Consider the following 16,633-nt stretch of genomic DNA (forward strand, 5'->3'; position numbering starts at 1 on the left):
CCACCATTTTCTAACACAACAGAAATTCCATAATACAGATGTGCTGTGATTCTATCATATTCAATCAAAGACTTCAGAATAAAATTTTTGGCAATGGCTAGAGCTAAGGCAAGAACTGATCAGATGTAGTTCATTGTACTTTCAGTCAACAAGCTCTCATTGATCTTGGAGTTACTTTAAAGACCTGCTGATTCTGTGGTCTTAGGGTCATTGTGACCTCAAGCTGTAGCTAAAATCAGTCCAGTCCAACAGGAATTTCAAGAGCAGCAGCACAAAAAAAGATGACTTAACTGAAACGAACAAGAAGGCACACATTTTCCAGAAGACCTCTTTATTCTTAGAGTAGAAATTTCCCTTCAAGATGACAAGCAGTTCAAACTCTCCAGGATCTTACTTGTCCTCAAAAACAAGGTGAGTCTTTGACAGAAGATGCCAAGTGGTAACTACCCAGGAGGGAAGAGAGGGTCTCTACCATTAACCCAGGCTAAAGGCAGATATTGTGGCGTGTCTTCCCACAGAAGTTCTAAAATAGACGACAACTACTTGAAGGAATTGAACGAGGACTTAAAGCTGAGGAAGCAAGAACTACTAGAGATGCTTAAACCTCAAGAAGATAAGAACAACCTCTTATTCCAGAAGTTAATGTCTAACTTGGAGGAAAAACAAAGAAGGTAGGGGCTCCCTGCTCAGGATTTCCTAGAGGAAGAAAGGTTGGAGAACTTTAATCCATAGGATTAGCAATGAAAATTTACATTTTTAAAAAAAAGTTTAGACATTCACCCATCGTAGGTAAAGAATTTGTAACCACAAAATCAGAGTGGCAAGGAGCCCTTTATTTTCTTTTAGTAAAATTAAATATAACTCAACCCTCATCTCACAGGGCTACAGTTCTTCTTCTTCTTCCCTAGGGTGTCCACCCAAGAAACAGATAAAAGCCTTTAGTATTTTTCAGTCTATCTTGGTCTCACTGATAGCTCTTTAATCATGTTTGTGGAATCACTTTAGGATAGATGACTGCTCTTCCCATGCCAAGCAGTGGAATGGCAATCTTTTCTGAGCCTAGGAATCCTCTGGACTGGGGTCTGACCTCTCTAAATATACTACCCCATTGAGGTCTTAACTCTTCAGTAGGGAACTCACTGTTCTTGGGACCCACCAACTCTCTGTTTTCTTTCTAGTCTAGGAAAATCTCACCTTAAGTGGTCTACCTTCATTTTCTACCCTTACCATAAGCATCTCAGGGAGCTCAGCTTTTGGAGAACAAAAGTCAAACAGAAAGTTGTGGTCAAGCATCAACTGCTTACAAACCAGAAACTCAGACTTTTCTCAGGGCAAGAGAACACAAAAGCTTGCTTCTCTCCTTATAATGGAGGAGGGAAAACTACAATTAACATAAACATAAATTAACTAATGCCTTTAAAGGATATCCTCTCTAACAGTCAAAGACTTGCTATTGATTCAGATTTTTTTAGAAACTTCTTGATGGCTTGGATTCTCTGGGGGCTACTGTAAGACTGTAAGTGGTTTCCCCAACTACCTCAAATGTCTTTATAAGAAGAAGTAAAGTGAGGGAGATGGACAGGGATGGGGTAGGAAATCATTCTGGGATTTATCTTGAAGACAATAGGTTCTTCGACCTCCTTCTTCAAAAGTGCCCCTTTTACCCCAAAAGTCATACACCAAAACATTCTTCTGAAGGAATGGAGAGGAATCTCATTGGCTGTTGGATATCAAAGTTTTGAGCATTAAAAAGCACAGAATTCATTATAGAACACAGTATTCATTACAGAGCGTACAGATAAGGCAAATGTCAATTAGGAATGGAATTGTCCTATAGAGACCATCTATAGCCAGAAGGACTCCCATAACTCTTGTGATTTCAGCCCCCATCTCACTCCTGTGGTAGAGTACTTTCTGACTGGTTGCAGAATATTAATATTCCTCTTTATGAAGTGTTATGTTTTATGATGTCTCTCTCTTCCTCCTAGTCTGCACATCATGAGGCAGATCATGTCAGGGAAGAGTGCTGAGGAATCCTCAGTCATGGAGCTCATTAAAGAAGCAGAAGAGATGAAGCAGAATCTGGTAAGACATTGGTGGGCACTCCAGGGCATGGCGTCCTGAACAGGGCTCAATTCCATTCCTGTCGCTGGATGTTTAATCTGACAAGGAAAGACAGAGTGCTCATCTCTGGCATCTGATGCTTCAACTCTCACATCTCCGTGATCTAGAAAGTCCAGAGTGATCCGAAAGGAGTCAGATGAAACACTGGGGAGAACAAGGACCAGCTAGCAAAGGTTCTTTTTCTTTGACTTTTTAAAAAATTTTTCATCTGGGGGTTAATGAACACAAGCATATTAACTCTTCACATTTCAGAAGGAATAGAAAATACCTACCAAAGTAAAAGAAAAGAAGTAGTTTTCTCTGAGAGATTCATGTAAGATTTTTAAAACTTAACACTGTATAAGACCTTAAAAACTAGAAATTAGTGATCTAAGCCACAGAACATTGCCGTAAGATTAGACTGTCAAGTGTTGTAAGTGTAAGGAACTCATTTCTATTGATATGTACACCACAACTACCATAATTAAAGTCATTCAAAATTATTTTTTTTGTATTATCGTCATCATCAAACGCATGACTCATGTTCCTGGATTTGGGGTTAGGCCCATTCATTGCCTTGCTCTCTGGTTTACTATGTCCCTGAACTCCTCTCCTCCCTTTACTCACTAATTTCTTCCAACTTCACTTCAATGACTGGACAAACACATGTTTCTGTTTGTTTGGTTTTCTCCTCCTCCAACAGGAAAGGAAAAACAAGATGCTTCGGAAGGAAATGGAGATGCTATGGAACAAGGTGTGCCTCTAAGGATCTCTTGAAAGTATTGTCTCACAGACCATAATGCAAAGAACTTCCCTTTCCTCTGGTCCCCAACCTCATTTTCTCATGTCTCTGCTCCCACCTATGCCTCATGCCAATCCATTCTTTGCATGGCAGCCAGAGCGACCTTTCTTAAACAATCAAATCATGTCACGCTTCTTATGAAAACCCTTTACTCTTTATTGTGGCATAATCTGGCTCTTGCCTACCTCCTAGTCCTCTCATAGAAGTCCTCCTCTCCCACACTGGCTTCCTTGAGCTGGTTTCTCAAACATACCAAAACCTTTCCTATTTCAAGGCTTTTGCTCTTGCTTTCCCCCCAGACCTATAATGCTATTTTCTTATCTCATCCTTCAGGTCTCTGCTTAAATGTCACCTCCTCAGGCAACCCTCCTTGTTCACTCCATCCAAAATAGGACACCGCCCCCCCCCTTTCTGTTATACAACTCTGTTCGTGTCCTCCATAGTACTTTTTATAAGTTTATTATTATTTTTATTCTGTTATAAGTATTATTTAACTCATTCCTTGTCTCTCTGCCCCTCTCTGGAATGTAAGCTCCTCCAGTATCTTGTTTGCTTTGTGCATCTCTGAATCCCTAGCACTAGCACAATGCTTGGAACATAGTAGACAATCAATAAATGTAAGGTGAAGGAACACCTAATTATAATTCTGATTTTGCAATAATCATGGCATTGTTTAAGATAACAATAGTAGGGACTTTTGCTGGAAAACCAGGCAGGGATGGAAATTCCCTTGTGGTCTAAGGCCTTGGGATCCAAGTGCTTTTTCACAAACTGCGAGACTAGAAGAGCAGGTTGTGTCTTGTGATATAAACAGGTGTATGGTGTGATATCTGACTGTTTTTTTCATCTCACCTTTCCGCACATAAGCAAGATACCATCGAGCCCTGCATCTTGTACTGAGATCTGCTTCTAGTTCTCAGTGGCAGCTACAAATCAGTTCTATGAATTGCCAGAAGTTATAGTTCCTGAGTTCTTGAGTCCTCATGATAGGAAATGTGCCAGCAAAATTCCTCTATCAAAATCCAGTTTCTCCAGAGCTCCCATAAGACTTTTTATAAGGGATGTCCATACACCTTAGCTTGTGATTGACTTTTCCCACCTGTATTTTTAGACAGGAAGAAATGGAGAGAGAAGAGCAGAATGCTGAGTGGTTAAGAACAGGCTTCAAAGCCCAAGAGATCTGGTCCAAATTCCAGCTCTGCTTTCCTAGCTGTGTGACCCTAAACAAACGACTTAGCCTCTTCAAGTCCCAGTTTTCTCATCTATAAAATGGAAATAAAAATAGTCATGTGAGGATTAAGTGAAAATGTTTGTAACGTAGTAGAGTAGTATAAATAGAGTAATGTAGTAAGTAGCTCACAGTAGTAACTGGCATATTGTAAGGATTCAGTTAATAGTTTTATTATGATAAGTACACTCAAGGGATCAAACGGAATGGCTTGTTTTATTCTGAACCCCTTTGGTAGGATGCTGTTCACGTAAGGCCCTGAGAACTTGCTGACTGGCGGGAACCAAAAGCCTTAACCCATATTGGTTTTCCCCCTCCCTCACTAATTCCCACCAATTTAAAGCTTTGCCAAAATGTCTTTCTACAGACATTCGACACAGGAGAACTTGGTGATCAACAAAAAGCACCACAGATAAAAAACAAGGCAGACTTGCAGGATGGAAAGGCAAGTGGACTGCATGGCACTTAGAATTTCAGGGTTGTTGGTGCCACACAGCTGGAAACAGCCTGTTGATAATCAGGGCTAACATGGGTAGGCAGATAGGTAGGATCTACCTGGGCCTGTAGGGTACATCAGATTTACTGTCTGCTGAGACATTGCACTTCTTTCCTGGGACCTCCTATTTCTTTGGCTCTCTTCTTTCATCCCAGGCTCCCAAAACCCTCTCATCACCTAGGAAGACCAAGAATGAACTGGAGACATCATGCAGGGAAAGTGAAAGAGACAAGGAAGGTGGTACAATCTCTCTGAATGGGAGTGGGTTTAGAGCTGATAGATTAGAAATCTTTAAGGTAGCAGCAATCTGCCTAAACTATGGTGTGCTCCCGAACTGATGCAAAATTTTATAGGAGATCTGGTTCCCTTGGAATATTATATTTGAGTCAGAGTGACACTGCAAGTTTCTGGGAAATCATATTAGCTAGGACAAAGTGGGAAAAGCTGTACCAACCATGACAGCTCTGCAATAGCTATGTGATGTCAAAACACTTGTTAATTTGTTTTTGAACCTTTATTTAGCGGTATTAAGCTTGTATCTAATCTTCCCATAACTAACTCATTCACAGAAAATGATCCTATTCATTTAACTTTTAGCTTTTGGAAAGTGGTTTGTACAGGTGAGGCCAATTTAGAGGATTGTGCAGTTGAAACCAATTTATAAGTGAATCTATGACACCAGATTTTTGTAATAAAGTCTTTGCAGCATATGGAGAAAACTGATTTCTGATCTCAATTTACTTTGTCACCTAGAGGCTCTTTATTCCACCAGGAGAAGCAACAGAGGAAAATACCATGGGGCAGGTATCAGGAACAAGCCAACATCCTTCAGGTACTAACATCTTCCAAGGCTGGACATGGGGTACCATTTCGCTCATACAATATAAAGCCTTGTAGTTTCACAATGTTAAGCCTGATTCCCTCATCTGGATTACCAACTGTCCTGCTAAAAGAAATGTTTCATGGGAAGATGGCTGGAGAAAGTTCAGCTTCACCTTGAGTAACTTGGGATAAATAGCATATTTTCCTACAGTCATGATTTTGTTCTATTTGAAATGGAAAAAAAATCACATATACTGTCTGCCCAACTTTTAAAGGCTAAGCATGATGGGATCATTTTTTAACTTCTGAGTTAAAAGGATCTGGGTAACAGTGGATCTAGACAAGCCAACACTATGTGAGTAGTTTTGAAAAATGTTCTCTTGTAGAATGACTTTTATAGCAAAATGATTGAGCTGAGAATGGAAGCTTTGAAGAACTACCAGAAGGCAGATGACCTGAAATTATCATTGTACTTACAGCAGAATTCTGAGACAAAGCAAGCATTTTTTAATCCTCCTGGATCCCAAGGTAGGTAGAGTATCATAGGTAAACAGTTTGAGGTTCATTTTGTTTCATTTCACATGGGAGATCCCATTATTTATAAAGTGATCAACACAATGCCTGGCACACAGGAAGCTGAATGTTAGTAGTGTCATAATAAATTTTATCATCATCATCATTATTATTATTATTCAGAAGCTCTTATACCAAGGTTAGGATTCCTCTGGAGGAAATGAAATTTTCCTTTGTAAAGGCTAATACATTATGTACTTAGCATACGTAATTAATAAATAGTTGGCACTTGATAAAATATTAGTTTCTTCCTCACCTCTTCCCCTTTCCTACGAATTAGAGTAGTTTGGTCCCATGAATTTTCTTGGAATAGAATTCTGCTACTTCAGAACAGCAGGCCAAGGAGATAGACATCTGACAATGGTCACAAGTTTCATCAATCCAGATATTCTTCTGGGAGTTTCAGCATTTCCCTCCAAAGAATTTATGGCATCACTAGAGGAAATGAATGTAGCCACAGGCACAAGTGACCCAGTGTTCCTGTGTTTTACTGATTGCACGTTCATTGAGCACTGCTTATAGGCCAGTTTCATTTTCTAACAACACATATACAAAAATCTTTGGGTTTGTTTGTGCCCAAGTGGATCTGAAATCTGAGTCCTAGATTTTGATTACGTTGACCTGTTTATAACCTAGTGTTTGATTATTGAAAAGAAAACAAAAGAAATATTGGTTCTCTTCATGGAGAGGTTTTTAAAGTAATTATGTTGAAATATTGTTACCAACAGTTATGATAGGGAGGTGGTTTTGTGGTTCTCAGTGTTTCCCAACTTCTGTGTCACAGGGACTATTGTTTATTTGATATTTTCTGTTTAGACTGACTTCTTTAATTTCTTAAATGCATTCCTTGAAAATAAAATTTATATTACTGTTTTAAATGAAAAATCAATATAGTTTTCCCCAATAATAATATACAGAAAACAAAATCTCAATGTTTTGACAAGATGCTGAAGCCTGAGACCTGTTTTATCTTTATTAGGAAATGAGATTAGCGAGATAGAGTTTTAAAGAAAACCAGCATCAAAATGAAACTTTCTCCTTGATGCCATCAAGTTTGAAAGAATTGAAAAGGAAATAATTTTCTCATTGTGATTTATAGTATTTAATGCTGTGTTCCAGCACCTCCTAAATTTATCTCAGCTGCTACCTAAAATAATCTCACCATCACATTTTGGGAAATAGTATTTTAATTGAAAAGGCACTGGATTTAGAGTGAGGTACATGAGTTGCAGGCCTTACTCATGATCTGGGAAAGTCATTTAATTTCAGCTTTTTTCTTTATCTAAAACAGCCACAACACATCATAGAGCATATTGAAAACATTTGGTTTTGTGTAACCTCACAATGACTCTATGGGGTAGGTATTATAGAACAAGAAACAAGTTCAGAGAAGCCAGGCTTCTGACTCCATATCCAAAGATGATATCCATATCATCTCCTAGGATATGCTATAAAATGACAGTGTTAAAGTAGTGATTTCTCATCTCTTCCACCTCTAAAGGCTATGATTTGAATCCAAACATCACTGTTTAATGTATAATCCTCCCAATGAAGAATCATACTCCCTAAGGTCAATCTATTCAGTAATAAAACAGTTCAGGGGGCTGGCCCCGTGGCCGAGTGGTTAAGTTCACGCGCTCCGCTGCAGGCGGCCCAGTGTTTCGTTGGTTCGAATCCTGGGTGTGGACATGGCACTGCTCATCAAACCACGCTGAGGCAGTGTCCCACATGCCACAACTAGAAGGACCCACAACAAAGAATGTACAACTATGTACCGGGGGGCTTTGGGGAGAAAAAGGAAAAAAATAAAATCTTTAAAAAAATAAAATAAATAAATAAATAAATAAATAAAACAGTTCAAAACGGTTGACAGGTTAGTAATTCTGCATTTAGCCCACTGGGTGGCACCAATCACATCTAGGCTTCTAGACCACAAATAGTGGTAATTCAGGAAATGTGAAATGCTGTGGGAAGAGATTAGCCTTCTATTACCCTTAGGATAAAATGTGCTACATTGAGATATCAAATGAAGACAGAAAGAAACTATTGATGTTTTCTGTCATGCTCCTCGGCACCGAGGTGTGTTACTGGCAGCCTCTGTTAGACCATATGAAATTCAGTATTCTGCAGCACACTCCTCACCCGTTATTCCACTCTGTGAACTACTGTTCCCTCGATTCCAAAAACAGCCACTGCCTGCTTCTTCCACAATCCCTATCTAATACTATTTCTTTCTACCACAGATAAATGAAGTGATTGGAACACTGAATTAAACAATTGGTTGGCCAATTGCACAAGCTGGGATTTTTTAAAGTTTAGGCACTTAATAGTGTTCCTGGCTAGTGTTCCTTTTCTTCTAGTTTCAAAAAACTTGAATTTCACAAACCTGTCTGAAAAAAAGGGTGGAATGTCATTTTGGACACACCTTAGGGTACAGGCCCTTTTGTTCTAGGCATTTCCAAGTAGAGGGAGGGTTTCTCCTATGGCTTTTGGCCAAGAACCCCTCCTTCCACATCAACTGCCCCGTGTGCTGGTTGGCTGCGTTGCAGTGGTGTGATCTACACAGTTGGCAAAATACAACCCAGTGTTAATATTCCTGACTTTGTTACGCTTCAAGCAATCCCTGCTTGCAAATTCCCTTGAGGTCCAGATTGTAGGATTACCGTTGTTATCAGTTTTAGCTGTTTAGCATACTGCATCACCTAGTCTTATAGAAGAGGAAAACATTTTATAACTACAGTGAAGTCTTTCCTTTTGGTGTTTCCAGAGATAGGTCACATCTGAAGGGATTTACTTTCCCATCGGTGTAAAATTACAATTTGACCCACAGGGGTGGCAGCCCTTCCCTGGCTTCTGTAGAGTCAAGAGAGCAGTTGGTGGCCTTTGGCAGTCATCTATCTTAGAGAGCACCGGCACCAAGCAATCTTCAGATTCAGCTGACTTTCCCATCACACCTGCTGGTGTTTAAAGAGGAGGTTTACCTTCAGTGATAATAAGATATTTGATTCTGATGGCCTTCTTTTCTCTCCTCCTCATCCCACCTCCCAAAAACTTTGCATTTTTTTTTTCAGCTCTTTTGAGAAGAAGCTGAAGGTTAGATGTGAATATTTTGCTACACTTATAAATTCAGATGAAAGGCCAGTGAGGTGGGAAATGAATACTCTTGAGACCTTATTTATTCTATAGCTCACTCTGTTCTGAAAGCAAGTCATTCTTCCCGCTTGTAACCTTTACTTCATTTCAGTATTACTCTTCCTGATGGCTGAAATACACACCAGCAGGTGCTGCCAAAAGGAAAATAGTAGTGTTAAGCTAAACTGCTGAAAGGCAGGGGTGGAAACCCACAGCTAGCTCAAATCTAGGTCTTGGATAAATAGTGTTACTCTCAAATACAGGCTTTTTTCCAGCTTTGAGGCAACTCGAACCTTTTGAAAGTCAAGGTTAGGTTTATGGTATTAGTAGGTTATGAAGTTAATTTCTAAACTAGGTCATTCTTTCACTTCCTATAAAATGCCACATAAGTCCAGTAGAAGCATAAAAATTCTCTTTCTTAAATACAACTTTTTTTTGAGAAAGATTAGCCCTGAGCTAACATCTGCTGCCAATCCTCCTCTTTTTGTTGAGGAAGACTGGCCCTGAGCTGATATCTGTGCCTATCTTCCTCTACTTTATATGTGGGACACCTACCACAGCATGGCTTGACAAGCAGTGCATAGGTCTGCACCCCAGATCTGAAGTGGCGAACCCCAGGCCACTGAAACAGAACCTGCGAACACTACCACTGCGCCACCAGGCCTGCCCCCTTAAATATAAATTTTGAAGGTTAAAAAAAAAACTATACCTTTATTAATAGTATGATTATTTCAATGAGTGATAATAGATTCCAAACTGTTTTGCATCACACACTCAGGAGAGCAGCAGGATGTCTAGGATAGGGTTCTCATACTTAGAAAATAGAGGATGCCCAGTTAAATTTGAATTGTAGATAAATGATAACTTTTTAGTATAAATATTGCATGGGACATACTTATACTAAAATTTATTTGGTGTTTATTAAAATCCAGATTTAACTGGATGTCCTATATTCTTGTCTGGCAACCCTAACCTAGGACAGACTCACTACAGAGCCTATTTGGCACCCTACAATTCTCCCTTTTCCCCTTTTCATTGCCTCCCTACCCCCCTCTATCTCAGCCTGTCATTCTCTCTGCTTCCTCTTTCTCATCCCTGTCCCTGCCTTTATTGTTTGTTTGTTCTCCACTATCCACAGTAGGCCATTTTTGTGGCATATGTGTCTGGGTTATGTGAGGGTGTGTATACATCTTCATGATTTATCATCCCATTTCTTCACTTAAAAGTTGTATTAGAAGTACATTCTGTAGTCTCTCAAATAAAATTGTTTTTACTTGCATGTAATCCTCAAATGATTTTTTTCCTGTGGGACATGAGCTCTCAACAGAAAAAAGGTTTACTACTCCAACTTTAAAAATATTGTTGGGTTAGGGGCCGGCCCAGTGGTGTAGTCGTTAAGTTCTCACGTTCCGCTTTGGCGGCCCGGGGTTCACCGGTTCAAACCCTGGGTGTGGACATGGCACCGCTTGGCAAGCCATGCTGCGGCAGGCATCACACATATAAAGTAGAGGAAGATGGGCATGGATGTTAGCTCAGGGCTAATCTCCCTCAAAAAAAATATATACATATATATATTGTTGGGTCAAGTTATTTTTTAAAACAATAATTAGAAAATCTACATCCATGCTAACACCAGAGTCAGTCCTATAGTGACACAATGACACGATACTGTGATGAATGTTAATAGCCTTGCAACTCACAATAAAACTAGTTTTTCTCTCAAAGGAAGCTCTCATTTTCCTAATGTTTGCCACCAGGTACTATGGGCGCCACAACCATGGGCAGAACAACTAAGGCAAAAATGAATCTAATGGGGTAAGAACTATTTTCTTTTCAAAATCATTTTAAAGACTTGACTACACAGCGGGTGTAGATTTTTGGAATGCATTTGTTAACATACATTCTGATTTAATATTTTTAGGGGATTTGCAAAGACACTTTGATGTTTTAGCTGTCTTTTTCTTCTGTTTTTCTCCCGTCTTAGCGAATTCTGGGATCAAAGACCTACACAGAACAACAAGGAGCTAAAGAAAGTCAGTTTGATGGTCCAAGAGGGAGGCTCCTTTTTCTGAGGTCACTGCAGGATGAAGCTCCGAAAGAATAGAAAGCTTTTACTCCATTTGCTTTGGACAGATTTAAAGACGAGGTACAGCCAATGGTGTTAATTAAAATCTCTCAAACCTTTGTTTCAGTGTTGTTTCCCCTCTCTCTCTCTCTCCACCAAACTGGGTGGAAATGCTAGTTAGATGCTTGGCCTTAAGCATGTCAGGAATTTCGTTATTTAGGGATTGTAAACAGCTTCTGGTTATTTTGGTAGCTTTTCATATGCATTTGAAATGATATGATATTATATGATATACAGTGGTATGATATGATAGCTTTTTAGAGCATTTTGAAATGACTAGATTCAAACCACATTGTATGTTCTTAATAAGTCCATAAAAAGTCGCTCCTCTCCACCTCTGAAATGTCTAATTCTGGGCAGATCCGCCACTGGCAAAAGAGCAAAAATAGGTACAAAATAAGGAAAATTATACTCCATAGATTCTCCTTACTCTCTCACCAACCACATCCTACTGCCCTGTTGATTCTGCCTCCTAGTCACCTATTCCTCGAATATCTTCTACCTTCCTTGTACCACTGTGTTAGTTCAGGCGCTCCTTGCTGCCTGGATTACCACAGCCTCTTAATTGGTTTCCCAGCTTCCAGTCCCTCTAATCCATCTTCCACGGCACCAGCACCGCTGAAACTCTCTCTTCTAAAACAGAAGTGAGGTCATGTCACTTCCCTACAGGTTTCCCGACTTTAGTATAAAGTCCAAATTCCTTCACAGATCAAGTAATGATCTGCCTCTTACCTATGTTCCCAGTCTCATCTCTCACTCTGTCCCCCTTCCCTCATACATCCTACATTGAGCTTGTAGGGGAGGAAGACATTCCCTCTACCCACTCTAGGTCCTTCTGGTCGGATTACGAATTAAACTGACATGAGACAGAATAACAGGAGAAAATTAAACAAAGCTTTATAACGTGTATACATGGGAGAGGCCCAGAAAAATTGAGTAACTCACCAAAATGGTGGAAGCTCTCCTCAGCTAAAGGCAAAGGAGGATGTTGGGTGTAGGGGGAGTCAGTTATGAGAGATTACCAGAAAATCACAGTAAACAAGATTGAGGTTATTATGCAGATTTAAGTCCTTGCCTTCTGCATTGACAACAGTTTCTAAATATAAGGTCATCCCCGCCTTCCTGGTACAGAGAGGGAGACACCTTTACAGATGGAGATTTCTTCTACAAATGTAAATGTCTCTTACAAAGGGTAACTTCTACTTTTCAGAGTTTCTCTCATGTCTGCAGTTTTTAAAAGTAACCAGGCCAAAATAATCCTCATGCCAAAGAGATATATCTTGGGGTGGCCAATTCTAATCTCCCACAAGCTCTACAGAACTCTTTGCAGTTCCCTTGATGCACTGTGAGTTCTATTATCTCCAGGCCTTTGCACAAAGCTGCTCCTCTGCCTCAAAGATTTTCTCTCCTTATCTGCTTGACCACTGCCCATTTGTCCTAAAGGCTGAGTCTGGTGCCCTTCTCTCCCAGGGTTTCTCAATCCTGGTTGTGTATTAGGATCTCCTTGGGAGCTTTTAAAAATACCAAGTCACTGGGCCCCTCTCCAGAGCATTTAAATCATTATCTCTGAAGGATAGGGCAAGAGCATCTGTGTTTTTTAAAAACTCTCAGGGAAATTCTTTGTTGTAACCAGGTTTGAAAATCACTATTCTAGGCTCTTTTACCTCTGTAATAGTGCTTAATGAACTATATTGCAATTATTTGTTTACCTAGCTATCTCTGTCCACAAATGTTGAGCTTTTGAGGCCCAGGACTATGTCTTGTTCATTTTTTCTTTTTTTTTTTTTGAGGAAGATTAGCCCTGAGCTAATATCTGCCACCAATCCTCCTCTTTTTTTGCTGAGGAAGATTGACCCTGAGCTAACATCCATGCCCATCTTCCTCTACTTTATATGTGGGAGGCCTCCTCAGCATGGCTTTATATGTGGTGCATGGGTCCACATCCAGGATCTAAACCAGTGAACCCCAGGCTGCCGAAGCAGATTGTGCAAACTTAACCGCTGTGCCACCAGGCTGGCCCCTCATTTTTCATTTTGACCACTAACACAGTCCCTGGGATTTGACAGAAGCTCAGATATTGCATAAGGTCACAGAAAGTTCATTGCAAAGTCCCTTGCAAGGTCTCTTGAACCCTGTCTTGTGTCAATATGATACCACTGGATCATTTTGTAGTCCCTGAGATCTTCAGATCTTTTCTTTACTCTGATTAAGCTCTCATTAATATCCTATCTCATGACAATATGAAGAAAGCTGATTTGTTACGAAATGCTTTGAAATCTCTAGGAATCCTTTGTACAGTCTGGTAATGAGCAAAGTAAACCAACCAATTAAAAGTATTCTTTCTTGAAAAGTCAATCTAAATCTTTAAAGGTGCATTTAAAGGTGGATTTTTTTTTTTAAAGATTGGCACCTGAGCTAACAACTGTTGCCAATCTTCCTTTTTTTCTTCTCCCCAAAGCCCCCCAGCACACAGTTGTATACTCCAGTTGTGAGTGCCTCTGGTTGTGCTATGTGGGACGCCGCCCCAGCATGGCCAGACCAGCAGTGCCATGTCTGCACCCAAGATCCAAACTAGCAAAACCCGGGGCCGCCGAAGTGGAGTGTGTGAATCCAACCACTCAGCCACGGGGCCGGCCCCAAAAGGTGGATTTTTTAAATGTACTTTTGGACTGGAAAAAGTTTACATGAAATCGTAGAATTTGGGCATTAGAAGGGACTTTAAGTAAGTACAAAGTTCCTTCACTTTACAAAAGAGGAAACTAGAGTTCAGATATTTTGAAGGGGTATCCAAAGTCCAATGGATAATTAGGGCTGTTGACAGTTAAACTGGTTAACAGATCCCAGGTATTATTACTGCCAGTTCATCGTCCAATCCAACTCATATCTTTCCTCTTTGACCACAAAAAATAACAGGTTCTGCACCCCTGAGATAATTAGTTTCATGTTCTACCAACTGAGTTAGTGGAGTGTGTAATCCACATTCTGTTTAAGAAAGTCACCTCTGTACTTATTTAGTCCCTCTATGCTTTAGCAGTCCTGAGAGATTTTCCAAGTCAACTGGATTAGACAGAGCAATGAGAGCAAAAGTCGGGAATATAAGATCTGACTGTACCACTGATTACCTTGAACAAGTCATTTAGTCTCAAATCATTTAATCTAAGGGCCTAGATTCCCAATTTTAAAATTGGATTAAAAGAGCACCATTTGAATGTTTCAAAATCATAGTTTTTGGGTTTTTTTCTTACTGCTTTAATGAGTTTAGATGAGTATCTGACCTTCTTCCCTTATTTTTTTCATTAACTAAAACATGAAATACATTAGTTTACTTGCTAAGAGATTTATAATTTCTTAAGAAATGAGTCATTTGCCATCTGCAAAGTATTGAAATTGAATGTTTGTTATCCGTCAGGCTTATCACCTTTCCCTCAAATGTTCCAAACTTTCAATTTCTTCGAAATACAAAATTGAAATATCATAGCGTTTTATTCTACTTTGTCTTTAAGACTTCACATTGGACTCTGACTTTCACCTATATGGCAGTGCAAAGTTATCAGGTTGGCTGGCTGTTCATAGGTGTCTACATTTCAATAAATCCAGGATATGGATCTCAACTTTGTGTGTACAAATTTATTTGGTCAACTTACCCAACAGATCAGGGACTCATTCAAGCTATTCTAACTCCCAAGAATGTCACTGATAAATCAAATACTAATTTAAATTACAGAGAGGGCTATACCTTCCAATGTGGTTGGAATATGTCTATATTTAGGGCATTCCCATCTCAGAATCAAATTATTAAGGAAACTGAACTAGTAATCAGAAAGTATTGGTGGAATTGCAACATCATTATTATAGTTTTATTTATGTGCATAGTATTCCAGTTATGTTTCTCTGAGAATAAAACCCCTGAAATCTTTGACTGTACTTGGGAGATACTTTTCAAGTGAGGAAAAACTGTCCCATCAGCAGTACATTTACAAATTTTAATGTTGGGTAGTACTACTTTTGTGGCTTGTCTCATTTATTTTACCTTGACTTTCTAGCTATTCAGGGAATATTTGCTAACATTTCTCCCCCAGAAGTTGACTTTTGCATTGACCCCAAAGTGATTAATAATGTTTGTCACACTTTCCTAAATAAAATAAGGTCAACAACAGCCTAATACTTTCATCTTTAGTCTAGAATTGCAATCATCATAGAGGGCAAGTGACAGTATGCAACATTTTGCCTTACGCTTTTAGATCCAGGCAGAAAATCCAGCTTTAGTATTCTTTATGTGAACTATGGCCACCTTAGGTGGTGTCTCCTTTTACAAGAGAGGCTTCTGCAGTCTGTAACATGCCAAGGTAAACATCTAATAACCCCTCTGGCACCTTTGGAGACGCCTGCACTGCTAGCAATTCAAAGTCCCTATTGCTTCATATGTTCTGTATTTAGTCCTCAAATATTAGGAAACGGGAAGAGAACAAGGTATTCTATTGGAAAGGGATGCTTGCTCTGCAACTAATCAATCCCACAGCAGGAGATACACAGGCGGATAAATATGAAATGTAATTATTACATGGTAAAATGAGATTTTTCAGGACAACTGAAAAACCCATCATTTCTGCTTCCTTCACAAATTCATTTATGATTCCTAACATTTCACACTTTTACTTAAGGTTCATTTCAAGCTGAAACACTGTACAAACATTCCTATAAAACATATTTCCTCCAATTCTGAGTCAACCTGAGAGAAAATGAGATTTTTTAGGCTAATAATTTTGTTTCTGTGTATTATTTTTATAGAGACAAAAATATACATGGAAACCAATTAATAATAATAATAATTTAATAAAAGCATGATGCTTTTGATCTTTTAAAAAGTTCACTTAAACTCAATCCATGTCAGTTGTTAAACTTCAGACTATCCTTTCTTGACTTGTGTATTCTGAATCCTAAAATTGAAGGCCTTGTAGACAGAGCCCTTTTAAGAAATCGAATAGCTTCTGGGCATTTAATGTTACTTTTCCATTTAACAGATCTTGCTCTCCTTTCTCTTATCTAATAATTCTTTCCTCTTCCAGCAAACATTGTCCTCCTCCTTTATAGTCTACACTTTATTTGAATTAAGGAGGGAGAAAAACCAACACTTTCTTTAGAAATAAAACTTTTCTGTTCCTGGTTTCTTTATTAACATGTGGGTAGTATTAAAGGTATAAATCAGAGCCCTTAGAAAAGAATAAAATCTATAGTAATGGGGAGAGAGACAGGAGTCTGTAAGAAGAGTTGAACTAACTGCTAACCTATCAAGGCACTAGCCTTACATATGATACCCAGATCCATCCTTCCTAGATCTTAGTCCATTTGGTA

At 39.2% G+C, this 16,633-nt stretch overlaps 1 protein-coding gene across 1 annotated transcript; it reads left to right on the top strand.

The window, feature by feature from the left end:
• Window positions 1-276: 276 nt before the first annotated feature.
• CCDC196 (coiled-coil domain containing 196) lies at window positions 277-14,872 on the top strand. Its single transcript, XM_070513798.1, is given in 11 exon segments — window positions 277-411; window positions 519-671; window positions 1,989-2,085; window positions 2,807-2,857; window positions 4,501-4,578; window positions 4,785-4,866; window positions 5,385-5,461; window positions 5,838-5,979; window positions 10,914-10,949; window positions 10,952-10,971; window positions 11,141-14,872. Coding segments are annotated over 11 exon segments (906 nt in total). The 5' UTR covers window positions 277-361; the 3' UTR covers window positions 11,261-14,872.
• Window positions 14,873-16,633: the final 1,761 nt, after the last annotated feature.

Source organism: Equus asinus, chromosome 7 (assembly GCF_041296235.1).
Source record: "Equus asinus isolate D_3611 breed Donkey chromosome 7, EquAss-T2T_v2, whole genome shotgun sequence".
Lineage (NCBI taxonomy): Eukaryota > Metazoa > Chordata > Mammalia > Perissodactyla > Equidae > Equus > Equus asinus.